Source organism: Protopterus annectens, chromosome 5.part1 (assembly GCF_019279795.1).
Source record: "Protopterus annectens isolate FY-2018-M chromosome 5.part1, PAN1.0, whole genome shotgun sequence".
Lineage (NCBI taxonomy): Eukaryota > Metazoa > Chordata > Ceratodontiformes > Protopteridae > Protopterus > Protopterus annectens.
Window position 1 is genome coordinate 695,277,878 of NC_056736.1, and position 16,234 is coordinate 695,294,111.

At 37.1% G+C, this 16,234-nt stretch overlaps 1 protein-coding gene across 1 annotated transcript in view; it reads right to left on the reverse strand.

Moving 5' to 3' along the window:
- Window positions 1-16,234, reverse strand: part of TRPC4 (transient receptor potential cation channel subfamily C member 4) — a 1,584,344-nt gene that overhangs the window by 165,041 nt on the left and 1,403,069 nt on the right. Inside the window, exons 7-8 of the mRNA XM_044073322.1 lie at window positions 12,731-12,950; window positions 11,186-11,380 (exon numbers count right to left, since the gene is read on the reverse strand). Of these exons, the coding sequence (XP_043929257.1) occupies window positions 11,186-11,380; window positions 12,731-12,950 (415 nt within the window). The remainder of the gene's footprint in view (window positions 1-11,185; window positions 11,381-12,730; window positions 12,951-16,234) is intronic.

Consider the following 16,234-nt stretch of genomic DNA (forward strand, 5'->3'; position numbering starts at 1 on the left):
TTTGGAACAAAATTCCTAACTACATTAGGCAGAGCCCCTCACTAACACTCTTCAAGAGAAATCTTGACGAGTGGGTGGGTTACAGAAAATACACCCCTGGGATCACTTCATTGGCTCTTCTTGACAGAGGCTCAGTTAATTAATCAATGGGGTAGCGAAAGCTGACACACTCTGGCTAGGCTTATAAATGCCCTCAGGCAGATAGCCTAGTACCTACCTATGAACCTATAACACCAATATCAGTTTAAGCCCTCAGCATGCACTCCATATCATACTGCAGGGAGGGCCCCTGACAGATCTTACTGACCTAGTAGAAAGGACAGAAGAAAACCTAAACTTTAGGTATCTAGAGGGCTCCTTCTATGAGGGAGAGCTCCCTGTCCTATCCTCTGAGAAAGGTCCTGTACTGCTTGGACTTCAGTAAGCTGAAGTTTGGGAGCGAGCCTGAGCGAGGGGCCTTTGAGTTGGATCAAGTCAGTGCTTTCTAGTAGGTTGAGACAGTCTGTCTGCCTGGATTTCAATTCTAGATAATTTTGGGGGTAGAAGATCTGCTTTTTGAAGGGGACTTGACTGTCCTTTTCTTCATCTCTTTCACTTCTTTCTTTCCTGAGCTTGACTTCCTTTTCTTCATCTCTTTCACTTCTTTCTTTCCTGAGCTTGACTTCCTTTTCTTCATCTCTTTCACTTCTTTCTTTCCTGAGCTTGACTTCCTTTTCTTCATCTCTTTCACTTCTTTCTTTCCTGAGCTTGACTTCCTTTTCTTCATCTCTTTCACTTCTTTCTTTCCTGAGCTTGACTTCCTTTTCTTCATCTCTTTCACTTCTTTCTTTCCTGAGCTTGACTTCCTTTTCTTCATCTCTTTCACTTCTTTCTTTCCTGAGCTTGACTTCCTTTTCTTCATCTCTTTCACTTCTTTCTTTCCTGAGCTTGACTTCCTTTTCTTCATCTTTTTCACTTCTTTCTTTCCCGAGCTTGACTTCCTTTTCTTCATCTCTTTCACTTCTTTCTTTCCTGAGCTTGACTGTCCTTTTCTTCATCTCTTTCACTTCTTTCTTTCCTGAGCTTGACTTCCTTTTCTTCATCTCTTTCACTTCTTTCTTTCCTGAGCTTGACTTCCGTTTCTTCATCTCTTTCACTTCTTTCTTTCCTGAGCTTGACTTCCTTTTCTTCATCTCTTTCACTTCTTTCTTTCCTGAGCTTTTCCGAAGGGAGACGTTCACTGATTGTTACTATTTTTTTTCTTTCCTCGAGAGTCATTCTACAGAAATGCTTAAAACTTTCACTTGGCTCCTTGAGATGATCTAGGCTCAGGCAGACCATGCAGCTGTTGTACGTATTCTGGCATGGATGTCATGGCTAGAGAGACTGTAGGCCTTGTCCGTTGTGACAGCCTTCACTGGAGAAAAGTTATCAATAGTAAACAAACAAACAGTATGACAGAAAATATTAGCTGCTATGTAGACAGGCTATCTTTAGAATAATATATTCTCATTAAAAAGTGTTTTGAAATCTCTAAAGTACAGGAAATATCTACTTATATGTTTGAGCCGTGGTCGATCACATGTAATATATATGCCACCAAATGATGTATGAGGTAAACAGGAAGGAACAGAGCACGGTGGGAGACTGGGGAGGAGTTTCAGTGGTATGAAGGAGCCGTGCTTCCGAGTGATCCGGCCCATCCTTGAAGTGGATAGACATGAATAACTAAGGGAGTACAGTTGTGTAAGAACTTGTTGTAACACTTAACATAGCAGTAGATGTCCTACCGATTACCTTTACATACCCTAACTGTTGGCATTGGATAGCGTCCTGTTCTCAAGCATGACAACGGACAGAAAATATTTTCCATTTGGATATATACGATTTCCTGTTAGTACTGTTCCCTTGCCTTCTGAAGAACCTGTAGCACATCCTCAGAAAAATGGTGTATGAAAGTGATCAGAAGCATATCATCCATAATGTCAAGCTGAGGGATGATAGATTGGGGTGAAGCAGTGAGCCCTTGTCTTGTGTGAGCAAGTCCATTCTGTGCAGTAACTTGTAGTAATGATCCTTGCAAGGTGGAAGAGATGGGGAAACCAATGCTGCATGGGCCAAAAGGGAGTCACCAGCATGCTTTTTGGATTGTCCCTCTGTATATTTAGAAAGACTTTGGGGAGTAGTGGTAGAGAAGGAAAGGCATAAAGGAGCCTCTCTTTCCGAAGAAAGGACATGGCATCTATTCACCTTACCCAAGGGCAAGAAGTTCTGGAGCTAAACAGCTGTAGTTGCCTGTTGTGGATGGACACAGATCATTTTATGTATTATTTATTTATTTTATTTAGTTTACATGTGGTTACCGAGAAAGTCCAACTAGACAAGGTTTTTTTTTTCAGTGGAGGCCTGGGGAGAAAAGCTCCACAATTAACATTTATGCACGATAATAGTCTTCAATTTGAGTTCACACAGTACAGCACATTAGTGACAAGTAGCATTAATTAACATATGACATAAAATTATATAATAGCACCAGCAACTGAAAATATTAGTTTCAACAGAAAGTAGTTGTTACATTTTAGCAGCTTGCTTTTAGCAGTGGTGTGATCTGTAGGAATTCTTAGAAGAGAATTTGGTGATTGTATTATAGCAGGCTTCTAGTTTGGTTAAGGGAGATTTCCTAAGGTTGGTGAGGAGTGAAGAGACATATAGTAGTGTAGAGATGAGATGTGTGTGTGCAACAGTGGCCCTAGCAGTGTTTGTTAAGAGCTGTTTATTTCTATATAGAGTACCTATTTTTTATGGCCTTTGTTTATGGTAAGAGAGATCTGGATATCAAATTTCATGTTACAGTCAATCACAACCCCAAGAAGCGTTGTGTGTGTAACAGGAGATAATGATAGTTTTGTTATTGGATATGATATTAAATGAGAGGCCAGGATTGGTATGTTGTGTAGGTTGGAAGATGATATGTTTTGTTTTGTTTGGGTTGAGTATTAGCTGGTGGTCAGTGAGCCAAGTATTAGCTGGTGGTCAGTGAGCCAAGCTTTAACAGAGAGAAAGGAATCTTGAGTTTGCTGATATAGTTCCTGGAGGGAAGAGGGGGAACAGACTAATGCAGAGTCATTTGTGTTCTGGATGACTGAGGAGTGGAGAGCAGAGGTGTCAAGGTTATTGGTGAATATAGTAAACAACAGGCTATTTCATCTGAAGAATACCCCATTTGTGGACCATGTCTAAGAAGACGTCTCTGGTCAACATTTATTCATGATGGTCTTTCCTTGATCTGCTTAGAAAGTCTTCCAGGACATTATTCTGAGAGGGAATTTAAGCTGCTTGAATGGATAGGTTTGTTTTTATGGCCTGTTCCCATGCTATAGTCTGCACAGCTGATAAGAATTTGTCCCCCGTATTTGTTTATGTGTCACATGACCATACTGTTGTCTGTAAAACTGGTGAGGGGATCTGGAGATCAGGTGTGACAGAATGCCTGCAGGGCCTGAATAATTGCCCACATCTCCTTCAGGTTGATGTGTTCTGTTCCCTGACCTGGTCGCCATTGACCCTGGACTGTCATGGAGCCTGTCCAGGCCCTGCAGGCAACGTCTGACTTTTTGATAAAAGGGAAAGATTGACCAAGGGGGCAAGAAGAGACAGAAAGTAGTTAGGTTGCTTTGTCTGAATACAGAAGCCTCCCAGGTTTAGAATCCTTGTCTGGCTTATCTTAAAAATCTTTCTAGGCATTTTCTTGCCTTTTTGTAGGGCCTAGATTCCCTGCGAGAAAATGAGGTAGGTTTAGCCAGGTAGTTTCTCTGAAGTAAGGATGATTTGTTTGCAGTCCTTCATACTTTGATTTTGCTCTGGTAAGGCTGTAATCAAGTTGGCTGCTTCTGGGCCAAATAATAAATTCCTTTTCAGAATGTAGTAGCTTAGCTTTAATGTCCTCAGGTACTACATACCTTCTAATGACAACAGCATCTGCTCTGAAGAGGCTTCTATTGCATCATAACTGCACTTGAAGCTATGTGTAGCAACCTATGAAGGCTGGGCCACCACAGACAGCCTGCTGCTTAATGTCAGCTACTTCCAGAGAAGGTAGAGTTTTATTCAAATTAGCCAGAATGGACACATATTTTGCCATTTGAATCTGATAATTCAAAGCTGTGAAGTCCAGAGTGTAAGAGGTTTGCGTCTTTTTTCCAAATCTTTCTATTGCCTTGCTATTTATATCTGATGGAAGGGCATTTGCAGCAGGTAATACTTTGGAGAGCTTGTCGTAGAAACAGAAAAAGCAGAGCGGTCTGCCAAAGGATTCTTTTACAATAATTTTAAATCTTCAGGCACTTTTAAAATCTCTCAGGTCTTTTAGGTTCCAGAGGTTGAAAATCAGTACCAGAGGAAGTAGAAGCAAAATGGTGTCCTGAAAAGTCTTCAGGACGTGAGGGACAGGTGCAGGGACGTCTACCTGTATAGTAAGTTGTAATATCTTTTTTGTACATTAGAAAATTGTCTGGATCCCCACTCAAAATGCTTCATCATGTTAGCTATGCCTTCCACAAAGGAGACTTTCTCTGAAGGAGAATCATGATAAGATGTCTTCATCATCAGAAGCCATTTGGCCTGGGGAGTGATTCAGGGAACAGTAGGCTAGAGAGTGTCCATTTGAATCCAGCTGTGTCTCATCTTCCTCTGAGGATGTCTCAAGATATCTCTTGTGAGAGGCAGCAGGTTTAGGAGCAGAAGGGACAAAAGACAGCAATTTGAGAACCAGGAGGCCTTGGGAAAATTCCATCCACTGTTTTTCCTGGAAAGTCTGAAGAGAGTAAGCATTTCTTCTTTTTCTTCTTCTTCTTGGAAGTGATGTCTGCTTTAAAAAGTTGCGTTGGATCCAGCCCCTGAAATATCTAAATTAATGACCCTAATACTTCTTCCCATATTGATATTTGTGGAATACCCTTGGGTCCTTCCAAATGATAAGAAGAGGTTCTCCAGTCTCACCAGCATTGGTAAGATCAGTTGTATTGGATGTGTAGGAATCAGATGCCATACCGGCCTCCACAGGATCATGGTAGCAGGAGCCTGAGAAACAGTCAAATGTACTGTGAGTTTCAAAACTTCAGCAAGTACATCTGAGTCTGCCTGGGCAGTCAGAGGATCAAGCCTAGGCCTCTTGAATTTCTTCTTCAGAATGAGCGGAATGTCAGGAGTGGAAGGATCTACTATCATGGCTTGGCCAAGGCACTTAGGGTGCTGGGTCTCCAAGTAAGTATTGAAGGAGGAAAGATATGTACGTTAGGTTTTTGATATGAATGATTGACAGATAGTCATGTTCTGCACCTTGGCAAAAGAGATTGGAGATGCTTGTAAGGAAACTGCCAATCTCAAAAACACTTACCACTTATAGCTGATATCTAATAGTATTAAAGCAGCAAAACGTTTAAGAAAAAACAAGGAGAGTTCCCCAACAAAGCACTTATCTGAACCTGCGAAGACACAAGATATCACTGCTTACTTTTGACCAGATCGACAGGTGTGAGACCTATGCTCGGACTGGTGGTGAGATAGACTCATGCTCATATGTGTGCTCATGTACCCTTACACCCACAGGCTTAGGTCTTACATCAGAGATATGATTCTATGGAAGGTTTTGGCATTGGTATCCCAGCCAGACATCCAGGTTATTTGACAAGATAACTCAGCAGTTTGGAATACTGCAACAATGACCAAAGGTGGGGTACACTGTTTAAAGATTACTTATTGAATATCGATGACAGGCTGCTAGTTTTGATTTATCCTGCTGAATTTGTCTTTATAAAATACAAGCAGGTATCATGAACCAGGTGCAAAACTTTGATGAAGCCATTTGTAACCTGAGAGAGAAGAAATAGAAATATTCGTCATGAATTTGCTCCAGGTGATTTTTGGGAAACCTTTATCTGTCGTAGAATGTTCTCTTTAGTTATTAGTTGTAGCTTACCAGACAGTCAAGTTCCTTTTGGGTATCTCTTATTTTAGTGGATATCTTCATCTTTTGACTTTCATCACCTTACTGACTCTAGTAGCCATGTGTGGCACGTTTTTTGATGTAGCCCACAGTACTGTGGCAGTGATTTGAAGAGCTTGATTATCTTAAAGAATCTTGGAAAAGCTTTGTTTGTCATTTTCAAAAAAAAAAAAAGTCAAGACCTTGCTGACAGATAGTCATGCTCTGCACCTTGGAGTTGCTGAAGATCATGCTAGTTTCTACTGTTCAGAGAGTAGAGCTGAGATTATACCCAGGGAAGAAACTAAATCCAGCCTGATGTTTACATCATAAACATAATGTAGCTGAGCTAGAGGTAAACAGATGCAGTGTGCAATTAGCCCAGACATGCAGATAATTTTATGTACTTTTTGTTGACCTTGTTAGTCCCACTAGGATTGTAACCTCTTTTTAAGGGAGACCTGAGGGGGTATTTATAAAACTAGGGTAAATTTAGCCAAGGCATAAGGAAATTCCCCCAGTCTTATATAAGGTATTAAAAGGAATTATGAAGGAAAATAAAAACTTGATAGAAATTATACTATATTAAAAATACAAAGACTTGTGGGAAGGAATGGAAGTTTAAAAACAAAGCAAAAGCACTGTGAATGAAGAAATGAAAGAGTACCAAAACAAAATTGAGTTATGGAAAATAAAAAAGAATATATGTGAGAAAAATAGAAAAGGAATGGTACTTAAGTATTATGAAAGCATTTTATTGTATTGATCCATGGAAAGATTTAGAAATAGACAAGAAAAAAGTCGTAATGATGAGATATAATAACTATAACAAGATTAAAAAATGCAATGACTTTTTATGGGGATTGTCTATTACAAAATTGTCGGTTACAGCAAATATGCCACACAAAAAAGCAAGATAGAATATATAATAAATGTGGAGAGTTTGAGACTGAGCATGAGCTTCTGAAATGTGAAAGTGTTAATAATTTGTGGAAAGAAATATGTAAACATAATAGGGTGAACGGTTTATTAAAATTTGAACAAATAAATATGGACATAATAGAATTTCGTTATTATGGTGCGTGAAAACAAGAAGAAGTGAAGAAAATGAAAAGTAATATTTTATGCTTCGTGGACTATATGCAATGAGAGACCAAATGAGATTAAAAACAATGGAGATACAATGGAAAATGCACTTTGACAAAGATTTTGCAGAAAATGTTTTGGTTATGGATAAAAGAGTGGTGGGGGAAATGCTTAAATTGTACTTTATAATGTATGGAGATTTGTAAATGTAATGTATATATCAATAAAAAACCCTACTCTTTTCAATGTGTCACAGTATTTTTTTACATCCACCTATCCTGAGCTACCATCAACTCAAGCAGATGGGGCCTCAGTTTAACATCTCATTGGAAGGACATCACACTCAGGAGTGCAACACCCTCTTATGTTGCATTGTAGTTTCAGCAATCCATCTTCCTGGTGCAGGAAAAGAACCTACAGCCTTCCACAACAAAAGCAAATTTGCTACCTATTTATTTCTGACACTGACAAGCTGATATGCTGACTGCATGCATCATTTATAAATTTGCATATATAAAAATAAAACATGCCTTTTCATGAGTATCTGTGCCATTGACCACATCAAGACAAAAGTGGAGATACCTTGAGTCTACATAAATTATATGACTAAACCTTTTCTATGGAATTTTTTTCTTATGTTATCATAGAAGCATGGAATACAAAACTATAAATTCTGCTGCTAGATATGGACCATTTTTATTTTGTACATTGGTGCACAGACAGTGTCTTTCCAAAAACCTAACTCCTCGAAGCACTACACCTGAACCCTAAATACACAAAGTTATTTTCTGAAGTACATGAGGAATCACACACAACAGGTAGTTAGCTGGAATATATTTTTGTTTAAACAGCACAACCCATAAACCCAAGTAAATGTTTTTTCAAGGAGGAACCCCTACCTCTCTTGCTGGGACTTTTTACTCCACAGCTCCCATACATTGTATTTTTCTTTTTTCAATGCTGATAAATTAAAAAAAAAAATCATGTTTCTCCCAGAAGTTGCAGTATCAGTCCGAGAGTAAGAAACTAAACAGAAGTCCTACAAAAAATCACTACAATTTTTAGCAGACAAATAGACGTGAAGAAGCAGAATTTATAACAATTTACAAATGCAATCATACACACACAGTTACATGCATATACACATATCAGTATCCCCATTAGTGTAATTGACTGGAATACTAGTTAGCACAGCCTTTCGCTCCCACAGGAATGGTCCTTCATCTGCGCTGTATTCTCAGGTTTCTTCATTTTTTCTTTGCCCTTGTGACTGCCAGCCATCAAACTAGTGTCCCAAGGTGGTCATTTAAATGAGCAGCTCAGATCACCCCATGAATGGACCCCGCCTGGACAGGAAGTTGACTCATAGTAACTTGCTCTTAAGTTGGCTGGGATTAGGTTGAGTTAAGAACATACCATGGGTGGCTGTCATCTAGTCATACATAAAAGGTGTGTTCCGTAATGACCATTGTTCAGGACATTCTTAATGTTCCTTCTCGTCAGACAAAGGCCATCTGCATTTAAGGACAAATTCTAATTGATGCCAAGCTGGAAAATCTTAGATAATGTATTAATTAATTAAAATTTACTTATAAAATTTCTAGCAAGGCTGCTAGAAAATCAATTACTGAAAATATTGTATCACCAAAGCTTGAGTGTGCATTGCTTTAAACTCTTCATAAAACACATTTTACCTTAATATTGGAACTATGGCTCCTCTTTTACAGGACCATGGGTGTGTGCGTGCACATTATGCTAATGATCAAAAATAAATTAGTGGAAATAAAATAATAGTAAATCAGTGGTAAGTGCCATCCAGTGGAGGCAAATCGTAAAAAATCCAAACATATTTGTCTACTTTTGGTCATTAACATGTTCTGTTTTTTTTATTTTTTTTAAACTTCCTCCCACTGGCTGGCACATTTTTGATCACTAACATTACCTGTTCACACACACACACACACACACACACACACACACACACACACACACACACACACACACACACACACACACACACACACACACGCACTCTCCTATAAAAGCAGAGTCACAGTTCCAGTAGAAAAGCCAAAATGGTCTGTTTTCATATTTCTGTATTACATTTTTACTTTTTTATTCTGGCATTATTTGTGTTAATAATTAGGAACAGATCTGATGAAGTTGGTAGGAAAGCACCACAGATCAGTATACAGACTTTAACTAAGTCTTTAGATCTCTTTACTTCACTGGGGTTTCCTCGTATGGATCATATCACATGGAAACAATTCTTTAAAGGAGGGAGGCAGACACCAGCTGAAACGGCCCCTTCTGTGGCAACCATCCATCATTCAATCCACTGGCATAGGGAGTGCTTGGTCCAGCCACCTCAGCTGTGCAACCAGAAGCAGTTGAAAGCCCATCTTCACCCACCCCCAAATAGCTCAGCTTGCATAAATGTAACTGCACTCACCTGATAATAATTATGTATACAGCAGCTCTCATCTGTTCCACATTAAAGGAACTGATATTTGCAGATTGGATCGAGGAGTCCAGAGTTTTTCTTCCTTTGTAATTTGAGCATGTTCTGTTTTCTAGCATAATTCACTAAGGACATTTTCTGCTGACCACTGGGTCAACCAGAACACTACAGCTAGGGGTAAGAGATATTTGCACTGTACAGAGGTGCTCATGAATTTTTTTCACTTTTAATTGTTCTCGTGGGGATTTCTGGCCTCAGAACCTAAAGCTAGCCCATTCTGCTCCTTAACAGTACAAGTGGTTACAGAGACTTACCACTCAAAAATAAATAAATAATTGTGATCATCTTATTGAACAGATATATATACAGTATGCAGACCTGATGAGCTAACCCTTCATTGACTGACCTTTTATCTTCCAGGCTGCACCACTAACCTGCAGGAAGGAAGCTGCGGTCAGCGCTAACTTGTGTAATCTTCTACAGTAGTTTTACCACACAGGTATGTCTACTATACCTGCCCAAACTGCAGCATTCTGCTTGCCAATGCCTTTCAGACCAAGCAGGTGTGGTATGCAGTTGCTTATGCTCATTAAGGTGTGGCTGAAAGAATAATGTTCCAGTCCTTAGGTAGGTAACCCAAACTAAAATTGCTAATAGAGTATGTCTCAAACTGCTAGATATTTTTGTAAAACACTCTTTATACAATGCAAATTTTATTGCCGTAATTTCTTTGTACTTTTTGTAAATTTCTGTAATGTTAATTTGCTGTTAAGTTCTTTGTGCTTTTTTAATTTTGCTGTTTTTATTTAGAATAATTGCATAAGACAGTTAAGTGGATGTTTTTTGTGCTTTTTGATTTATTCTTATTTATGTGATAGCCTGTATAAATTGATACCCCTAAATGGCTAAAATGCAGCTCAAGGCCTGGTTAATGAACATGTAAACCAACATTATTTGTATACTGTACATTATTTTATTATATAATGATATAACCAGGACTGAGTCTGTAAGTGATCATTGATCAGTGTTCTAACTCAGAAAACAAATGCAAATAAACAAATAAATGCATAAATAAATATAAATAATTAAACAAACAAAACTATTTGCCTGTACCTAATTTATTAGATGGTATCTCATCCTGTTGTCTGAATAACTAAACAAACAAAACTATTTGTACCTAATTTATTAGATGGTATCTCATCCTGTTGTCTGACTGATGACGGGAAAGCTTTTGATTGCAGGCCATAACCCAAACCTCTTTTTGGCTTACATGGGCACTTATTTCACAGTCCATGCTGAGAGCTGTTGTAAGAGTCTTGGTACCACAAACTGCACATTCTGGTTTCAACAACTTTCCAGTGTTTCAGGTTTTTTCTTGCTGTTGGTGAATGCTATGGGTCAGATGTACATCACTCTCCCTGGGATGGGTGAACTACTGTTGACCAATTCCCCTCATCCTCCCCTGTTAGCTGCTGCAGTCCACAGGTCCACTTACTGAACTCCAGTCACCTGGGTTGCACTGAGTGTTTTATTGCTTTTTAGCGTGACTATCTATGTTTTCATTCTCTTTCTGCACTTTAATATTTCTGCTGTATCTTGAGTGTTTTTACTTGTCTAATGTAGTCAGTTCATTATATGAGGACAACTAAACGCTCCAGAAATTATTATTTACTTACACCTATCGTTCCAAAACTTTCCGGTTTCCTTTTCGCTTGTTTCCAGCATAAGTGTCGTTTTAGCCACAGAAACAAGTAACATACAGACTTTGGACTTGCAATTATGTTGAACGGAGTTGGGAGAGTGCCACCTTCTTCAAAGTAACTCATCCAAAGCTTTGTTCTTGCAAATTTCCACTCGATGTCTGCATGGTCCTATATCATACGATAAAAATAATAATAATCTGGTATGAGCGAAGTGTACTTGAGCAGTTATGTAAAACAAGTATGATTTATTTAAAGAATACAGGCAATGTATATGAATTTGTGTGAGCATAACCATGAAAGTACAATTAGTTTGACTCAGATTAACACACCTCATACAAGCCGCATAACGCTTCAAAAGTGGCTGTTTTTAAAGTCAAATTGTTGCTTATTCTTCTGAGTTGTATACACCAATCTTGTTTAGAAGGATACTTCAGTTGTGAACAATATTTGATATTTTTCTGTACATCACATTTTGATACTGTGCATAGTCCACAACTGAATTTAGATGTAAATCTGCCAAATGTAATAACCATGTAGTTCATGAAGGACCAGTTAGATATAAGATCTGTTAATTGAGTTTATACTCAAACATCTTTTCCACCTCGTAAACAAGTACCTGCTTAATATACTGCTGTGTTCTTACTTGTATGATGTTGGTGCCTCTTCATTTCTTTGTAAAATCATTACTTTATAACATAGTGAAAAAGTGTGACGGTAAAACATGAAAGGTCTGTTTGATCATAGCGTATTATTAATCTGCAGTCATTGTTCTGCAACCCACTGACTTGCTGATCAGTAAACAGTACAGTAGGGCTGAAGAAGGATTCTGTAGGGAAAGAACAAGTGCACTCATTTAGAGAGTGTGAATTTGTAAGTAAATTATCAGCAGTTATTGAGACCAAGATGTGTTAAAGTAATATTTTAAAATTTTAACATGTAACTGTAAACCATACACATGTGGAATCCAGCCTTTGGCTTTATAGTAATATGTGAGTTTACATTTCATATGTCTTAATTTCCTGTAAAATAGTTCATAATATGGTGCTGATGCAAACTTTTGTATTGTCATTATATTATTTAACAGTTCAGCTAGTATATATGCATATTTAAGTGTGCCAGACTCTAACAGAAATCAGAGAACTGGCATTCTTATGTTGGTGGACTTGCATGCTTTGTATCACTTGTGGTACTAAATGATTTATGTAATTCATATAAATGAGCTCTGTGTTCTTTTGGAGTTGAATATTACAGAACAGTTTCCTACTGTTGCGTTATACAATGTTTTCTGCTCAGAGTACATAGTGACAGACCCAAAACAGCTTTTTGCCTAGCTTGTCAAAATAAAATTATTCACTGATGTCAAATGTGTATTTTGACATTAAGCAATAAACAAAATCATATCATGAAATAAAACATAAAAGACAGATGGATTAATTTTCAATAAATAATGGAGAAATGAAAACAATTATAAAACTTGTTAATTTCATTTATAATCAGAAAAATGATTTTAGAACTTACAGCAATAAGTTGATAAGAATTATTCATCATGGCTATTAACATGTTGAGCAAGACAACGAGGGAGATGACGTTGTATGTACCAAACATAGTGGCCCCCACGAACTCCGTGAATTCATGGCGAGGGCTTATACTAGATGCATTGCGAGCGCTTACATTAGTCACATAAAGGTTTATCAGTCCAAAAATAGACCAAAATAAAGACTGAAGTGTTTCAAATAACCTGCAACAAGAAAAATAAAATGAAAACACGTTACTTAAAATTCAATTTGAGCGTAATACTTGTGAAACATTGAAACAAAATATCGAAAGGAGATACTGCCAGCCCAGATAGCTGGAATTTTGTAAATAGTTATATGTCATTTGTGAATATCAGCATGATGCAGTTTCTTGTGTTACCACTATATTAGAACTGTATGCTACGTGTATATCAAACTGCTGGTGCAGAGGAGATATTTTGTAAAGTACTGAGCTACAATGTAACCACAGTGTACCGTATTGAAATAGAACAGGACTGTACCTGCACTATTGTGACTGCTTACCTGTATATATTTTAACAACAATGGAAACTGCAACACAAGAAGTTAACTTCAGAAGAACAATTGAGATTAAAGTACTTTATGGCTGGGCCATAAACAAAAGAGCTGTTATCTTTCAGTGTCAGTGCAACAGGAGACATAATGTCTGGAACTAGAAGTTTTTTGTATTGTCTTTAAATGTGAAGGAGTTTAAATTATTTTACGACTTCCATCTTTTGCCAAAAGATTGAGATCTATGCATTTTCACAGGTAGATGCTAAATGTTACAGCTGCATCAATGGTTGTGAGCCTGGGAACTGAAGTCAGATGACAAGAAATGTTGTGATTCTGCAAGTATCCCAGCAGTAATATTTGGGATATTAATTTATGAACTCTCTGAGAGAGAGACTGGGCATTTTGTATTTTCTCTTTGACCTGACAAGAACATCCACTCACCACATCTGCCTGCTTGCTCTGGAAGTAAGTTAACTTGGATACAGTAATTTCTCTTAGATACAGTCAGGAATATAGTGAAGTAAAGCTTAGATGTTTTCTTTATTTATATGAGACTGCCCTGCAATGTTGTTTTAAATATTTCTTGTGATTTTGAACTCTGATGTAACTGTGATTATTTACTGAATAGTTTCTTGTTGTTTTATTATTTATTATTAAATATATTTAAACCTTTCATTGTGGCTGAGATTTGTGAGACATATTTAAGTTCTGAGAGTCATTGCATATTTATTTGGTGAGACTGTGTAGGCCACTCCTAATAGCCTTGATCTTGGTCAAACTACCATTTGTATTAATAGTAACATTACACAGTAAGATTAGACACCCTTTGTTAAGGGCCTGGCAGTAAAAACTAACTTATAGTCTGGGCAGAAGGGGACAGAGCTAGTAAACCTGTGCCAGCCTTTCCCAGGTGTGTGTGTGTGTGTGTGTGTGTGTGTGTGTGTGTATAAATCATATCTCAAAGAGTGTGTATGTCAGCTATGTGGGCAGGGACAAAAAGCACTAGTTGGACAGAGAGGGTGCTGGAGGTCTTGGCTTGGCCGGTCAACTGAGATCTCAACTCTATAGCTGTGCCAGTGGGGAGTCTTATTGGGGATCTGGAGAAAGAGGGAAAAATCACCCCAGAATGACTGTGGACTCTGTGTGCTCTTAATGGAAACTGCACTTTACTGTGTACGTACTTGTCATCCTCCCATTGTTTGTCTCCCACTGGTGCTAGTGGTGAGGATTGAGGTTCCTTGATTACTGAGCCAGTGTTGGGGCATGACAGAAACAGTGGATTACCTTGAAAATATTTATTAATAACAGTGGTTTCCTTTTTTTCTTCAAAAATTGTTATATATTTTTAACATATAAACAGAAGCACATTTAATACAGTTGTAAATAGCAACAATACAATTGTAAAGAAAAGAAAATACTGTGTTTCCCCCATGAAAAAAAATGTATATGATAACTAAAACAAATTGTGGTACTTCATAAAGTAAACTTCATACAGTAAGAAGTTACATATGTTGTATAATTAAAAAACATTTTGAGGTACACATTCAGGTGGCCGAGTTCTGCAGAAATAAATCAATTAACAGATAACACTTTTGTCCAAGTATTTCTTTTAAGGAAGATAAAAATTCTTCAGAGGTTGGTGGTGAATTTGATTTCCAATGCTTAGTGATACTTTCCCTTGGCACTGCCAATGTGGTCCAGAGCAGTTAGAGGTTGTTATTATTTAACTTGTGATTTCCACTTATATTAAACCAAACTAAAGGCCTAGTTAAAGGAAAAGAATCAAACCATAAAGCTTTCATGAAATCTTCTACGGAATTCTAAAAATGTGCCAAAGAAGTAAACTCAAAAATATATGCATCTAATCTGCATTACAAATCTTGGTACACCTCCAACATTTAATGGAGATTTATTTTTGGCCATTCTATTTGGAGTTCAGAATGACCTGTATAAATTTTCCAAGTAAATATATGCAAATGTTGAGACGATGATGTATTTTTAATAGAAGTTAATATTTGAGATTTATGAAGAGTTATGATCCAGTGTTATATGTTTCCAAATTTTTTCACTTACGTTAGTGTTGTACTTTATCAGAATTTCATATAATTTAGGTTTAAGGACTTCTACCATATTTAGTTGTATAATATATAATAGAAAAGTTCAGTTAGTTTAGGATTTTCTTTATGAGATGAACATGCAGGAAATAATCATTTAGCTTGAGCTTGTATTTTAATATTCTGTAAAAGTAACCAATCTTGAAGATCCAAATCATAATCACTTCTAAGTTGTTGAAAATATTTTCCTTTTAGAGCTTTGAAACACTTTACCAACAAGAAAAATGTTTGGTCTCCAAGAAGTCAAGTTTAAGTGTGGAGACTTTATTAAAGAAAGATTTGGTTATACTAAATGGAATGATAGCCTCAAACCAAAATATAGAGTCTATTTTGCTGAGTATGATATTTTTGAAAGAATTTAAGATGTGGTTCATAAAGAAAAGGATGATGGGTGGGATAATTATATTGTATGTAGTTAAAATTTACTTTAATGCAGGGCTACCCTAGGTTTGTTTGGAAACCATAGGAATTTTCGCCATTAGTCTTTAGCAAATGACTTATCAAGATATTGGGCTAAAGCTTATATTGTATATAATATACAATATATAATATATAACAGTTTAGGAAAGAAAATCATTTTATCATCACAGGATATTATAGTTCTGTTCCATTTATTAGTTAGACTTAAGATTATGTTTGAAATGTTTTTATAATTTGTAATTCTTATTCTTCAGTAGTATTCACTATAGGTATTTGTGGCAAACCAAAATGCTGCCAGCCCAGATAGCTAGAATTTTTGTAAATAATTTATATAGAAATGTAACACTGTCAGTCCAGCTATCTGGAATTTTGTAAATAATCATATGTCATTTGTGAATTTTAATATGATCCATAAGCTTGTCTTACAAATTTAAGAGAAC